This window comes from Labrus mixtus, chromosome 22 (genome assembly GCF_963584025.1).
Source record: "Labrus mixtus chromosome 22, fLabMix1.1, whole genome shotgun sequence".
In the NCBI taxonomy this organism is placed as follows: Eukaryota; Metazoa; Chordata; class Actinopteri; order Labriformes; family Labridae; genus Labrus; species Labrus mixtus.
The window spans coordinates 17,707,905-17,723,430 of record NC_083633.1 but is presented as its reverse complement, the minus strand read 5'-3'; the positions used below and the strand labels follow the sequence as shown (position 1 = coordinate 17,723,430).

Genomic DNA, 15,526 nt, shown 5'->3' with positions numbered 1-15,526 from the left:
CATGAATGACCAGTGACGCAAAAATTAGTAAAAAAAAAAAAAAAACTGGGAATCTCTCAGCAACTAACAAAAAAAGAGCGGAGAAAGAAAGTAATGATTTATATTTTATTAGGTTTTACATTTCCACAATAGTACATTTTCAGTTTAAAACACAATCGACAAAAAGAAAAGACCAAAAAAAAAAACAAACAAGAACCAAAACAACCACACATCTGTATAATTTAATCTGGAAACCTCATATACATACAGTGCACCCTTTGGAATGATAAGTCCCACACTTTTAATACATGACAGCAGATCGCTGTAACATCAATAAATTAACTCTGTGAGGTCATGTGCGTCCTTCCGTTACGTCTTAAAGATGCTGTTTTTTTGTTTTTTTTCCCCCACTGTGATTGGTTGGAGCAGACACCCATTAGCAACACAATGCCCCATACAACTTCTAATGTGGGGTAGACGTTATGTAACTGTGGAAATGGAAAGACAAAGATGTTTTGTTTGTAATGAAATCTGGTCCAATTAGAGGACGTGTTAAACATCCAGCCAATCCCATCGTACCTAACTAATCTGTGTAAACTCGGAGCCTGTGAATGGGCAGCAGTGGAGTAAACGAGTCATTACGACCGCGCAGAATGAAGGATGCACATCTGTAATGTTGAGTTACAGCTTCTATGATGTCCCTCGATGCACAGAAATATACAGCAATACATCAATCACACAACAACGATTGCGTCTCTTTCGCTTCAGAAAAATCGGTTTCACAGACAAGAGGAATGACGTCTTCCATGTGACAACATAAAAAACAAAGAGATGGAGTTTTTTTTTTTTTTTCTTCTCAAGTACAGAGAAGCTTCCTCAGTCAAGAAACTTGCGGTTCGGATTGGCACCGAAGAGAGACACTCGGACTTCAGGCATCATCTGCGAACACAGAAACACAGAGTTTATAAGTACGACTCATCGTTTTTCTCAAACGCCTCTCGCTAAGAACTGAGGTTAAGAGTATTTTTGTGAACCTGGAGCTGAAGATCAAAAGATTTTTGGAAGTTAAGACAGGATAAAGTTGATTTCTGCTTTTTTTTTTATGTATAAATGTTCCACATTTTCTCTTCAAGTAAGCTGAAGAAAAGCATCTCTTACACTTTCTTCTTCATATCCTGTTGTGTTTTATAGTTCCCTTGTTGTTTTGACATGATGTAAACTTAACAGACCTCATGTGTGAATCAAAGTGACCAATGCATAAAGTGCCAAACACATCAGGAAATCACTCCATCGTGTGGTAAATGTTTTGCAACGTTGTGCTAACGTGCGAGCTACGCTAATCTAGTTTGGTCAAAAGCATTCGTTTTAGCGGCTCGACTTCATTTAGGAGTTTATTCAATTTTACACCAATAGCCGTTGTATTCCTCTGACCTTACGTTTGGAAAACAACCATGGCAAAAAAAAAAATCTAATAAAAGGAAAAAGCAGTGAACCACACAGACGTGTTTGTGATTTTATTATCTGCCGTATCAAGTGCATGAGCGTGTTTCAGCACACAGAGAACAGGACTCACACGCTTTTCTGGAGATCATTTCTCAGTGACAATTTAGAGGTGTGACATGTTAGTTTTTGTGCCTTTATTGGACAGATAGGACAGTGGATATATTCGGAAAGCAGGTAGAGAGAGAGAGAGAGAGAGAGAGAGAGAGAGAGAGTGGGGAATGACATGCCACAGGTTGGATTTGAACACGCGCATTAACCGCGCCACCTTGATGTTGATAAAAAGTAGAATGTTTCAGATACAGGACGAAAGAATAATAATGACATTTAACTTGTAGCTCTTCACTAAACGAAAGCTTCACTGATGTTATTACCATCACATTTAATTTATTAAAGACTGCGCTCCTTATTAAAAAGGAATTTTGTTTTGCCCTTTCTTATGATGTTGAGAGTATTTACTTAAACCCTGAGAACATCAAGAACTTTTCCACAGGAGATTCAATTAAAAAAATTGATCTTAAGAATAGATCAATAAAGGAACATTCTGTTTCAACAGGAAGCTAAAGGAAGCAGATATTATATGTATTTCAAAATCTGGACTCCAGGATAAGAGGGAGAGTACATGAGCTGTGTTTCTGTTCCCTACCTGCTGAGCCATGAGGTCCAGTCTGCTCTCCAGGGTGTTGGACACCTTGATTTTCCCGTCAGCGTTGTAGAGCTCGATACCTCCAGAGCTGACAAAGAGAACAAGAGACAAAAGTTGAGAAAAGGCCGTTTCTTTCTTCTTCTTCTTTTTTTTTTACTCGATGAAGTCTGATTTGAAGTTGTAAACGAGCGGCTGCTTACACGTCTGGAGAGATGAAGTTGTCCTGGTCGATGCGGACCTCCAGGTTGTTCTTCACGGCTGCTTTGTAGATGGGGATGTTCCTCTGGATGGACGCCTGACAGACGAGAGTCCATACAGTTTAAACACAAAGTCTCCTGAATTGATTCTGTACACTGAATCCATCTATCTGTCTTAAAAAAGTACCGACAGTAGATGGATTTAAAATGGAAATCGTAATTTCAGACGTTTTTAGAGCTTCAACATCAATCATTTAAAATGTTGATTTAAACACGCTTTGATAGTCGACTCACCTGGACCATCTGCAGGTCCTGTTTACGGCAGCGTATGGTCACTTTGGACTCCAGGAGCTGATAGAAACCCTGAGAGGACGGAGGAACAGTTATCAAACTTATATCAACATGGCTGTCCTGAATGTTACTATAGGGATGGGAATCACATGATCACATGATCACTTTTGATTTTGATAAACTTTCTTAATCCCTGAGGGGAATTCTGGTTTACACTCTGTTATTCAGAGTCATGCTTCTCTCACACACACAGGCCTGAAGACATGTTTCGCCCCCAAAAACACAAAGACTAAGATTCACTATTATATCATCTCTGCTTCTTTAGGAGCTTTTTCCTTCTTCTTTTTCTAATGGATGACTTTTATATTCATTCCTATTGTTTGCATGTGTGTGAAAAAAAGAAAAAAAGAGAGAGCTGAATAAGACTGCATTAAACGAGGTTTATTTAACAAACTGGCCACTGAGATCATAAACAAACCTGTAAGAGCAAGCCGTCCATCAGAGCTGGATACCTGGCCGGGTCTTTCGCGACGTTACCGAGCCGCTGGCGGGCCTCGTTCAGCATTTCCTGAGGTCACACACACACACACACACACACACACACAGATGTTCTAAATCACCTCTCATGTTTAAATCACTAAAATATGACGTCATCATTTTTTAACAAACTCCTCACCGAGATCATGTCGTCGCGGGCCTTCAGCACCTTCAGGCGAGCCTGGTTCATCAGGTTGGACATTTGGCTGTTAAAAAGGACAAATCACAAACACATTGGGTCCGTTTAGATGTCTATGTTTGTGCGTGCGGAAACACTGGAGACAGCTTGGTGCCCACGTTACAACACGGGTCGTTGTGGGGAAGAAGGGACGTAATCAAATTAGGGAAAGTCAGTGTCGCTCATACAGATGTTTCTTTGTTCTGAAAAGGAGTCAGGAAAAAGGAGGCCTTCGGGCGTCCTGTGATTTCTCGTAAAGACGACTCACATTTTCTTCTGCTGCTCGATCTGCTTCTCTTTCTTCTCGTAGTACTCCATAATCTTCAGCCTCTGAGTCTGCACCAGACGGCCCTTCTCGATGTTGAACTCTTCCTCTGCCTGCAGGAGGAGACACAGTTAACCCTCCATAGATACAGTTAAATGTTTATTATTAATCACATCTTTATTTTTCCATCAGCCTAAGGGACAACCAAAGGCCCTTTAGAGCAGAGATATTCAACTTTAGAATTCAGAAAGCCAAGGGGGCCAGACGAGCAAGCCCACCACAGCAGTACAGGACCAAAGATGTTCTATTAAACGGGAGCGCTCTGCTGTTTTTAAAAACTTTACTGTGGCAACAATGACAGTCGTTCACAACTTTTCCCCCCTGTTCATAATTTATTTATATTTTAATTGAAATGATCCGCAGGCCAGTCGGGTGTCAACCGCGGGCCGGAGATGAATAGGCCTGCTTTAGAGCTTTAATATTTAATGATAGACTTTTCTTTGTGAAATCGGCCTGTAGAAAGAATTCTAAAACAGTGTGTCGTGTTGTTTACACAGAAACACTGATCAGTCTGATTGTAGTGCTGTGAATAAATGTCCACAGGCGTTTACTCTCCTCGACAATTATGACACAAAAACATCCTTGAAATAAAAAACTACTTCATTTTAAAACAACTAGAACAACCACGGAGGACTGTTTTAATTTATGTAAATATTATTTAAAAATATAAATAACTCCTTTTTCATAGAACTTATTTTAAACAACTTTTTATCTGAGCGTTATGCTGCCCTGATATCAACGACAAGTCAAGGAAAATTACACATAAAATATACAGTAAATGTCAGCTGAGAGAAAAAAAAAAGACTTCTGGTAAGGGATCATTTTTGGTGTGTTTTTAGTGACCTCTAGTGGTGAAAGTCACACATAACACACTCTGATTGGGGGGAGTATTTTGAATGCTGTGGTAAAGATCTCTCAATAATAAACCGAGTAAATCATGTTTGCTGTTCATCAATCATGTTGGAGTCATCAAAGTATATTTGAAGTAACCCTCCACACATGTACAGGAATAAATAGTGAATTTGCTTTGCCTTGACCCATTCTATCTACTGACAATGGAAATGCTGCTGGCTTTTTTGTTTTATTCCACCTTACCTATACATCAGAATATTATTATTAATACTTAATTGTGTATATTTATGTTTATTTCATTTATTTTTCACCAAGTGCCTCAACAACTATTCTTTCATTTTAACCGTCAACAGAAGGTAGTGAAAGAGTCTTTATACGTGAGTGACAGCAAGAGGTGGGGGATTGTATTGGGGTGGGATCTGTTTGTGTTATTGTGTGTAATTATCTAAAATTCAATAAAAATAACTTTGAAGAAGAAAGTATATTTGAAGTATATTTTGGCGTTTTGGGTTATTAATTATTTTCTTTGTGGGATTATATTGAGTAGGAGGATAGCGGGTCACCCAATGAAGGTTGCAGCCCTTTAAAATGTGACACACCAGAAGTGTTTTTTGTCCCCGAAAAAATCTCATCCAAGTCTAACATGCAACTCATGTATCAGCATGTTTTATCGCCTTGTCTGAGACCGACACGCAGCAGAGGTGAAGGCATTAAAGATCAAAATCAATCAGAATCTTTTCAAGTGTTTGCTCTGGCAGGTCATGTAGAGCAGTGGTTCCCAAAGTGGGGGTCGGGACCCCAAGGTGGGTCGCCAGCCACCAAGAGGGGGGTCGCGAGATGCCTTCCATAAAAAAATTAAAAGTGCATAAGTATATCTTTTTACCATTTTTGTAAATATACAAAAAGTAGTCCAATGTCATATAAGACAGTATCATTAAGTGAAATGGAAATTACATTTTTAATTCTTTTAGGCTGTTGTATTATTTTGTGTTACTAGTTTTTAGTGTGCATGGCGGTCGCTACGTTATATACCTAACTAACCACCTTAAAGAACAGTGGGGGGGGTCCCCAGTTTCTGTCACCCCTATTTTGGGGGTCACGACCTGAAAAGTTTGGGAACCCCTGATACAGAGACATTAAATATAACCAGTTAAAAAGCTCTTCACAGGAGCGTTAAATAAAGAACCGCCATGTTTTTATACCTTTGCATCAATTTCCTCCGCCTTCTCATTGGCCTCCTGTTCAATGAAGGCCATCATGTGCTTGATCTGCAGAAAGGAAGACGGAAAAATACGATAAATGAAGGATTCAGATTCACACAAAACATTTTTTTTTTTTTTTTGTGTATGTCGATGTATTTGTTGATGAATCCTCGTTCCTTCCCCAGCTGTGGGCTAAAAAAATACTGAAGACACGGAAAGGTTGTTACATGCAGCACACTTCAGTATCTTCAAAAAGTGAGACCCTGAACTATTTCCTCAGCCTGCTGTGAACTCACTCTGTCACTGCGATGAGGAATGTTCCTGTGCATTTTGTTCATGAACACCACAACGCAAACTCTGGCTCCACACAATGATGAGTGCGTGTTTGTGACATCACAAAGGTGGGCGGGGCTAGCATCAAACAGGAGGTTGACCGCGTATCGCACGGCACATAAAATTGTCAAAGATAATAAAAATTGCGCAAACTTTTTGACGGAAACTTGAACGTGATGAACTACTTCAACGCAAGCGTTTGGAATCAGCTCGTGTCGATGGCGTCCCGTCCTGCACGCTGACGGCTTCTCTGTTAAAGAAAACGATTAAGCTTGCAACAGAACAACGTGTTGTATTCTCTGCTTGCTCCAAAGTTGTGATTCTCTGTTTCTTAATGTGTTCAGACCTCTAATAAACCAGAATACTGCTCATGGACGAGCTGGATTTCACAAGGTGTTCGCCTCTTGCTACACAAATACCGCTTCAATCTAAAACAGCCTTACCTCAGTGAATTATGCTCAATGAAATGTGAGATTTCAAGCATTATTTAATCAGAATTAAAGGTAAATATTATGAATAAAAGGCTCACTGTAGACTTAATGATTGATTGAATGAGCCTAACACCCAAAATGTTACACACACAAAAAAAACAGATTCAGATCAGTTTACACAAAAGTGTATGCTATGTCTCCTTGGATTATGATAAAACATGAATTTCTCCTGAAGATGAGAGGAAACATCTTCAGTGATGATGTGTTGGACATTTTTAATTCAAGGCATGAAAGCTATTAAAAGACAGAAAATTCACAAATTGACCCCATATATCTTTATGCTGGACTTCTGCAGCGTGACATGAGCTCTTCTCTAAAAAGGTTATTTCCAGTGTTTGCTCAGATTTCCCATTTGACTTTAAAGTGTGCAGACTGTGGCTCACTCCCAACTTCCTCATCAGGCCGTGGCGTGTGTTCATCATGTGACCATTTGGAAATAATGCCCTCTCCATCACAGCCAATATCTGACATGTTACACAGGCTTCAAAACGGCTTCAAATGTCTGCAACAAACAGCATCAAACAGCTGTTAAACATTAAGGTTTGTCTACATTTCAATGTTAACCTCCTGCAGCTCGTTCAATGTCATTCTGCCCCACACTCAGGCTTACAGGAAATATTACAGCTTATAGAAAGGCTTCTTCATTTTTATGAATAAGACCATTAGCAAGGGAACAGAAGAGGTTGGATTGTGTCACATTTCAAGGGTAAAAAGCTTCATTACCTGCTTCTGTACGTCGGCATCGCTGAGCGCCATGGTTGCAGCTGTCAAAGATCCGCTCGGGCCTGCGATGAAAAAACGACAAAAAACACGTAAATTTAAATTTAAGCGACACACGACGCGGTCTTTAAGAGCGCGGGGTTTAAATTTCATACTATGAAAGATAAAGAGATAATTTTATACCCGAAAATCACAGAGGAGAAGGTATGAATTAATCGCACCGCAGTCGTGACTCGTAAAGATGTCTACGGAGGATCAGCTGATTTGCAGCGTCACCTGATGTTTACTTCCGGCCGGGCAGCCAATCGGGTGCGAGAACGAGTGACGCGCTTATCCTAGCGTAGAAAAAAAAAATAGGAAAATAGGGACATTATCGTTGATTTATGGAATTATTTATAATTTTCACGGCTCGATGACATTAGTATGCTATCAATTTATGTTTTATTCACACTTGTAAATATTTTAACATGTATTTTAAACCGAATAAATAACCGTAGTTTAATCCTACTTTTTGATAATCTCTTTGCTTTTATGCATTTACCGAAGATGTTTATCCTACTTATTTATTGTAGCAGTGTAAAGAGTGCGTTTGTGGATGTTTGAGACCTTTTTAACATCTGTTGTAACTACGGAAACATTCATTCAATGTGTGTAGTGTTTTAGTCGACAAATTAAATCAAACTATTTTCAGTAGGCCCCTATGCTACGGAAGAGGATTAGGGCCACACATAAAAAAAATAGAATTTTGACTTTATTCTCAGAATTCTGAGAATAAAGTCAAAATTCTGTGATAATCCGTTATTTTTGAATTGCTCAAAAAATGTTGGTTTTTTGATTACATTTGATTTACATAAAATTTGTTCTTTGAGCAACAGCAATAATTACAACATAAAGCCACCATATGAACTCAATTACAACCAAAATCTTTGCATGCAATTGAATGAAATTTAAAATGACTGAACTTCCTGACACAAAGTCAGGACTTAAAAGTCAGAATTCTATTTTTTTTTAATGTGTGGCCCTAATCGTCTTCCGTACTATGCAGACGCATCTCTTCATTACATTTAGTGTGAAAATGTTCTTATGAGGAAGAAGCAATGATTCCTTGTGATTTTAAAAAATCAGATTGCAGCAGCCGTAGTCCTTTATTTTAATTTAACAATGACCAATGATCAAAATACTTCTCTGTGTTTAGCAGTAAAAATAGCAGCAGGTATAAGATTGAAGAATCTGTTATCAGGTATCTAAATAGTCTGTTTGGTACTTAGCTCGGGGGAAAAGGGCAGAGTAAAATGTAATTAACTTGTACCTATTATTGAAATCTTACTTACATTCCTCTTCTATTTGATTAATATTTTTATTACTATATTTCTACTGCTATATTGAATATTTTGGAGCAACTGTAATGATCGAATTTCCCTCTGGGATTAATAAAGTATTTCTGATTCTGATTATTTTTTACAGTCTTTGCATTAATTTATTTGATTTCACAGTTGGATTTCCAACTCTTGTTTTTGTTATTACGTTTGGTTCGTTCTCTTCAGTTTTTTTTACAAAGAACCAAACAAGAAACACAGCTGAGCCAGAGTGTTATGAAGCACGGGGAGATAATAGTAAAGATACAATGCAGGAGAGAACATAGAATAAAATAAATAAATAAAAACTACTTTCACTCGACAGATGGCAGCAGGTCAGGTCTAAGGTTTTTAATCTACTCTGAGAATGTGCCTCATTAAACCCCTGCTGGCATAGTTTCCAGTCTGGTAACGCGTCTCTCCAGTAGAGGGAAGTAGAACCTGGAAAGGTTAGTTTTAGAAATAGCTCTTCTCCCAGTCTGACACTCGTTTTTCCACTCGGTGTCACCGGCTCACAGCACACAGAGGACTGACTGATTATCTGCTGTTTGGGCAGAGAAAACATCACAGCTTGTTTACATGGATAAACACAAAAACCCCCTTTTGACCCTCCACACACAGAGCAAAGTCTGATTTAGAAGATTTGATATTTATTCCCACTTATCCAAACATTTAAAGTGTTGATTAGGCAGCAAAGTCACCATTGACTGCTCCCCGGCCAAGTGTTATGTCATGGATTTGGGAAGAGGGGAGGGTGAGTGAGAGAGAGAGGGAGGGAGAGGGAGCGGGAGAGGGAGGGAGAGCACAGCTTGTCCACCTTGATACTCCTGTGGCAGCTCCAGCAATGCATGTCTGCCTTCCTGTTGTTTTGTGGCTCCGCGTCTGAACACAAATCTCTCGCTGATCTTCCCATCTAGCAGCTCCTTCAGCAGCCCGCCAGGAGGACGCAGGTACGCTCTGACCTTTATTCCTTTTCTCACTCACATGGAGGAAAGTTTTTTAACAAAAGGAGGGAAGAATGTAGGCTGTCTTAAATCAAGAATGTGACCTCATTTTGTGGCATTTGTGTTGCCATGCTTTGTTTAAAAAAAAAGAAGTGTTATCTGTAAACTTGTCAGAGCTCGAGAGGTCATTATGGGTCACTCTGGTGTTGTCAAGGGCAAAATCTCACCTTGCACAAGCACAAGAAACCCCCCCCCCCCCCCCCCCCCCGTTAGAGCGTCTTTTCTCTTATCCACCATTAACCCCCTCTTTGACATTGAAGTCTGACCCTTTTGGAGAATCTGTCCCCAGATATCAGATGTTTCCTGTATCACACATTGGCACAGAAAGAGTGGCCTAAATCTCCCTGATCATTCACCTCAGCGGGAGTCTGTTATGGCTGCGATGGGATCATTGGCAATCCAATTACTCAAGTAGGCCAGTAAGGCACAGGAGTGGAAAAGATTGATTGGTTTCTCAGAGGGCACACATGCTTTAAAGTTTCACAATGGAAAAGAAGTCTGCAGGCTGCTCAGCTGGGGGGGGGGGGGGGCAGACAGTTCGGCAGCGGTGGTCATTAAAATTAGTGGTGTCTGGGTGACGTCTGTTTCAGTCTGGAGAGTGAGGCCTAAAGGATGTGAGCAAAGACAGAATCAGAAATCAATAATAACATGCAATATAGCCCGACCAGTCTCAAAATAAATGCAGGTGAAGAGTGGAAACACACACATTGGTCACTATTCATGAGCTGATCTGGCTTTTTTGAATGAACCTTTGTGAACTGGAAATATTCCACCAAGGCCTCATAAGCCTTGTTTATTGATTCTGTCCAGCTGCTGGCTTTTATTGCACAAAACGTTGTTGCATAACAGGCAAAAAGAATGTTTGCTTTTCCGCCTGTGAGGCCGAACAAAAGAACTAGTGTTGAACTAAATGAGAATAAAATACAAAACCGATACGACACTTATTGTGTCCGATGTAAACAGGGCAGCTCTACTAAGACGGCCTAGAATTAGAGACCAGTCTGAAAGTCTTACTGAAGCCTCGATGGAGTCCTCTAAGGGTTAAATAGAGGAACTGAAGAATCAAGGAAGTCAACTCAAAGCTAAAACTTTGGATTTGTTTGCACTGTCATAAGCTTTAATAAAAAAAAAAAGTTAATCATTATTTTATTTTAAAGCAGATGTTCACAAAGAAACTGAGGATAATATAATAAACATTCAGACAAACAACAGTCGGGCCGAAGAGGGGAAGTCCAAAAAAAAAAAAAAAAAAAAAGGCAAGAAGCAAACGCAAAGGCTAACCCTAAAGGTCGACAAGAATAACTCAAACAAAAGCAGGCAGATATCGAAAGGCAGTTAAAGTAATAAGTAGTAAGTAAAAGTAAAAAAACTACAATAGTATCATATTTTAATGTGTCGGCATCAACCAGAGAAAATAAAAAAAAAGATTTTTAAAAACGACTGGAAGTCCCTCATCAGCCTTTAGAACGATCCAAACTTCTCAAATGTTTTATTTTTATTTGAGCTGTGAGCGAAAAGATGGATTTTATGTTTAACTGCTGCTTATTTTTACAAACCTGCAAATAATGGAGTGAATAATGGGTCAGCCAAAATGTATTTCGTCTAAGTTTGGATTCATATTAAACAGATATTCTTGCCCTGAAGTGTCCTCTGTAGAGGAGTGTTCTTAGTTAAGATAAGCTTATTAGTTTTTAATATTGATGTGCTTATATTTCCATTATAGAATCCCAGTGCAGTGTTGTTTTAGTTTTTATGAATGAACTGATGCATCTGTTTTAAATGAAACATTTGACATCAAGCAGAGAGTCGAGTATGCAGGAGCAACTAAAAACTGAGGAGATTATTATGAAATGAATGATGAAATACAAGATTTACTTTTGAACCAACAAAGGACCCAGCATCCATTGTGTTTTACAAATGAGTTTCAAGCTGCTACCTCCATAGTTGAAAAATGGAGCCACTGTTGATGTGCAAGAAATTGCAATTCCCTGAGTGTCCACTGGAGGGCTAGCTGCAAAATGTTAATTTTGACAGCAGAAATTAACATATTTACAATCTGGTTCAAAAAAATGATTTCAGTCTCAATAGCTCATGTCGTTGTTGGTTCTTTACTGGTATGGGGGGTGAATGTTTTTATAACTCATGTTTTTATTATATCATCATTATTAGGGACGTTGCTGATCTGAGGGGCTCCACCTCTTTACCTGTTGCTAGGTTGACCGAAAGTTAGTTGAAGACAGCATTTCCAATATGGCGGCTGCAATCATTGCCTCAGCTTCAGAAACCAGTGGATGATGGCACAGAGACTACGTCCATTTTTTATACAATCTGTGACATTTCCAAATAGTGTGGCGTCCACAAATATTTGAAATATTTGTGTTTTTAGAAGTAAGGGTTTAGGTTTGATGTCACTTTCTCCAAAACATTAAACCATTAAATCCCCTTACTTAACCATTATTTATGTTAAGAAAGTGACATTCTCAAATTTCTTAATAATCACAACTCAAATGATGAATCTGAGATATAAAGGGTCCAGAGCGCCGGTCCAGAAATTCTTCTCAACTACTATTTACTATTTATTTTTTTTTTTTTTTTGCTTAATTAATAACATGATTACATTTGATTTACATAAAAAATGTTCTTTGAGCAACAGCAATAATTACAACATAAAGCCACCATATGAACTTAATTACAGCCAAAATCTTTAAATACAATTGAATGAAATTTAAAATGACTGAACTTCCTGAAACAAAACAATAAATAAACGTTAAAAATGAGGAATATAGAATTATGAAAGTGTTCTCTTTCTATTTCTAAGTTATGAATATATATAAATATAATCACATTAAAAAGTTTTGTATGGTGTAATGCTTTTACAAATGTAGAAGAATCAGGATATCAGGGGTGTAACGAGCGAGGCACTCACTTTGATCAACCCTGTTAGAGGAGAATTTTCTGAAACCAGACACCAGATGTCGTGAACGTGATACAGCGTTACAGTTAGTGCAGAGCAAGTGTTGAGAGTTCCTATTCTGGGCCTGCATGGCGTTGGGGTGAATACCTTCTGCAGTCGAAGCTGCGACGCGGCACAAGAGGTGAAAAGGGTCACCTTGACACTCACATAATGTATGCAAGCAGCCATGTGATTAGTCGTCATTAATTATCTTAATGACATTATTTTTTTTAACTCTTTGGGTGAAACCTTGATGTCTCAGTGTGTAGGTGAGATTGAGGTTGTTGCTGTTAGAACTGAGCTTTTCCAGACAAAATTAATAACGTGTCACTTCCATTTCATGTCCCTGCTCCCACGTCATGTGAAATCACTGAAATAGCTTCCACTCCAGGGCGACAGATGGAGATGTATATGGTGCCTAAACATAGTAAGATATGCAGGTCGAGGCTATAGATAGTCACAGCCGCTGCAATACAGAGCAGCCAGTGAGCAACATTTTCCAACCACAGCCCCCACTGACGTCACTGAGACCACAGGCCTGTTGACAAAAAAAGCATTATGCATATTGTTACCTAATAAAGACACAATGTGGAGATATGTTTACATAACTGTTTGCAGAAAAATATGTTATTCTGGTTAAATTGATGCCACTGGGTTTCTAAACACATTGCCAACAAGCAACACAAAAGTGACAGAATAAAATACCAAAAATGGAAATCCAAAAATGCGATTGCAGCCAATTTCAATAAATGTTACAAAGTTGGTTTAAACTTAAACCGGCCTCTTAGTGGGTAGAAAGTCAATCATTGTTTATGATTATGGGTTTGCACCTTGCGTGGTCAATCAGATTATGGATTATGGCGTACCACCCAAAGCCCCCCCCCCCCCTGAGTGTCTTTAAATTAGCACTTGATGTTTTTGTGACGTATTTAAAAATTGGGCCTGAAGTCCAATGACTTGATGAAATTGGCAACTTTAAATCAATTTAAATGAACTCTAACCCGAGTGTAACATTTAGTTTGGTGCAAAATTAAAATGATTGTTAGCCTACTTGTCCAGGGTAGGATACAGAATCACTACCCCTTCAAAGTCTTGTCTGCTACATTTCAAGCTACAGCTAGCACCTGGTTAGCTTCACTTAGCATTTAAAGACTGGAGTCACAAGTAATCAGGAGGCTATATTTATTAGCTTAATGGCAAATCAGACAGCTTTAGAGAAAGTTGTAGGTCGATTTTGATAGCGTCTGAAAGGGCCAGGCTAGCTGATATCATCTCGACATTTTCAGTACAAAAATAAACTTCTGTTCAGTAACTTTCAGATACAGAAAGTCAAGATGTTTGACGTCTAATTGGAGCTTAAATTAACTGCTTTAAAATGTCTCTTTTTAGCCACCAGCCTTCATTCTGGAGGGAAAGGCCCCAGTCGAGTCCAGGAGGGGGGACGGAGGAGACGGGGAGGCCGGCTCCCTCAGCCCCAGCCCTGCCGCGCTGCCTCTGACCCAGACACAGAGCCCTGGGCCCTGGCAGAGCGAGAGCCTGCTGGCAGAGTCGTGGTCCACGATGGGCGACATGGACCCCGAGGACACTAAGAGCCTGGACAGCAGCGATGGGGCAGTGCAGGCCGGAGAGGAGAACCACTCGTCCAACTCGGACATGGTCCACCTGGAGCGGGAGGAGGCCGAGATGCTGGAGGAGGCGGAGGAGGACGAGGACGACGACCTGCAGTCGAGTGTGTTGAGCGTTTTAGGCGGGGAGAGGGAGCTAGTTGAGCTGAGGGAGGAGGAGGAGATGGACCTCCAGGCCCCAGAAACTGAGGGGCTCCTGGTGTCAGCGGAGGAGCCCATAGTGGAAAAGGAGCCTGCGGAGTTCATGCAGGTGGTTCCCCCGATGGCCCTGCCTCCTCTACCTATCGTCAGGCTTCATCCCCCTTCCACTACATCAACGCCCATCCCGTCAATCACAACCTCCGAAGCCGAGGAGCCTTACATCACCGAGGGGCTCCACCCTCCGTTCATCTTCGCGCCGACGGAGAGTCCCGAGCATTTAAAATTCTCACAGGTTCTCCTCTCCGACGTGGAGGAACATTCTGCCGAAAGCTCTGAAGCGGCGACAGAAAAGTCGGAGCCTCAACCTTCGCCTCTACCAAAGACTTCCAAACCTCAGAGCTCCACAAAGCTGCTGATTAGAAATGCTGCTTTAGTGGCCGTCGTAGGAATTGTAGCATACGGCGCTATAGCTTACTGCAGAAAGTAGAAACCCTCTCTTCTCACACTGAATCACCCATTCAACAGAGGTCTTTGTTTTTAAATGTATTCCAAAAGAAATATTCCACTGTAGTCTCAAAAGTTATAGATTTTACATCCACCTTTGTATTGTACTTACTATATTATACATATTAATTAGATTATTTTTGGAATCATTTTTTTTGCGCTACCTCAGCTCACAGCAGAGCTCATGGCCTTTATTCTTTCTGTACGGTGTAGATCTCTGAGATAGCATAGCTGCTAAAAATGTAAACCTGGAATGTAAAATGTAAGGTGTCATTTTAAAGAATCCTGAAACTTGATTGGTCCTTCTTTGTGTGTTTGAGTCTCTTGTTATTTCACCAGAAAAGATTGGAATTAGATGCCAGCACTGTGTTGCCCCAGCTACGTTTAAAAGCTGATGAGAATAGTTTTTTATAATAACAAAAATGTCTAATTTCAGACCGAGATTACACACTACTTACGTTTAAGGTATCGCAGCAGGAACGTAAATCTGGTGTAAATGCATAATGAAACATGTTGTAGCCTCTGAGAAATACATAAATAAGCTGAAGGAAGTGCCATCCTGTTTCACTCTTTTTTAGAAAGTCATCACTTAACGCTAGGATATATTTCATCTCTGCTATATTAATGTTTAAAATGTGACATTATACATGCTGATGTGTATCAAAGCATGGCATTAAACCTTTCTATCTCCTC

At 39.8% G+C, this 15,526-nt stretch overlaps 2 protein-coding genes across 2 annotated transcripts; one reads left to right on the top strand and one right to left on the bottom strand.

Moving 5' to 3' along the window:
- Positions 1-91: 91 nt before the first annotated feature.
- Positions 92-7,575, bottom strand: atp6v1e1b (ATPase H+ transporting V1 subunit E1b). The gene is made up of 10 exons (XM_061029262.1): positions 7,435-7,575; positions 7,255-7,316; positions 5,708-5,773; positions 3,597-3,706; positions 3,290-3,356; positions 3,092-3,181; positions 2,617-2,685; positions 2,326-2,420; positions 2,126-2,213; positions 92-918 (listed from the first exon to the last, which is right to left on the bottom strand). The coding sequence occupies exons 2-10, from the start codon at positions 7,285-7,287 to the stop codon at positions 856-858; spliced, it is 681 nt and encodes a 226-aa protein (XP_060885245.1). The 5' UTR covers positions 7,288-7,316; positions 7,435-7,575; the 3' UTR covers positions 92-855.
- Positions 7,576-9,397: 1,822 nt separating this feature from the next.
- Positions 9,398-15,129, top strand: si:ch211-214j24.14 (uncharacterized protein LOC559160 homolog). Its single transcript, XM_061029909.1, has 2 exons — positions 9,398-9,556; positions 13,953-15,129. Exon 2 carries the CDS (start codon positions 14,124-14,126, stop codon positions 14,814-14,816), a length of 693 nt encoding a protein of 230 aa, XP_060885892.1. The 5' UTR covers positions 9,398-9,556; positions 13,953-14,123; the 3' UTR covers positions 14,817-15,129.
- The last annotated feature ends 397 nt before the right edge of the window (positions 15,130-15,526 follow it).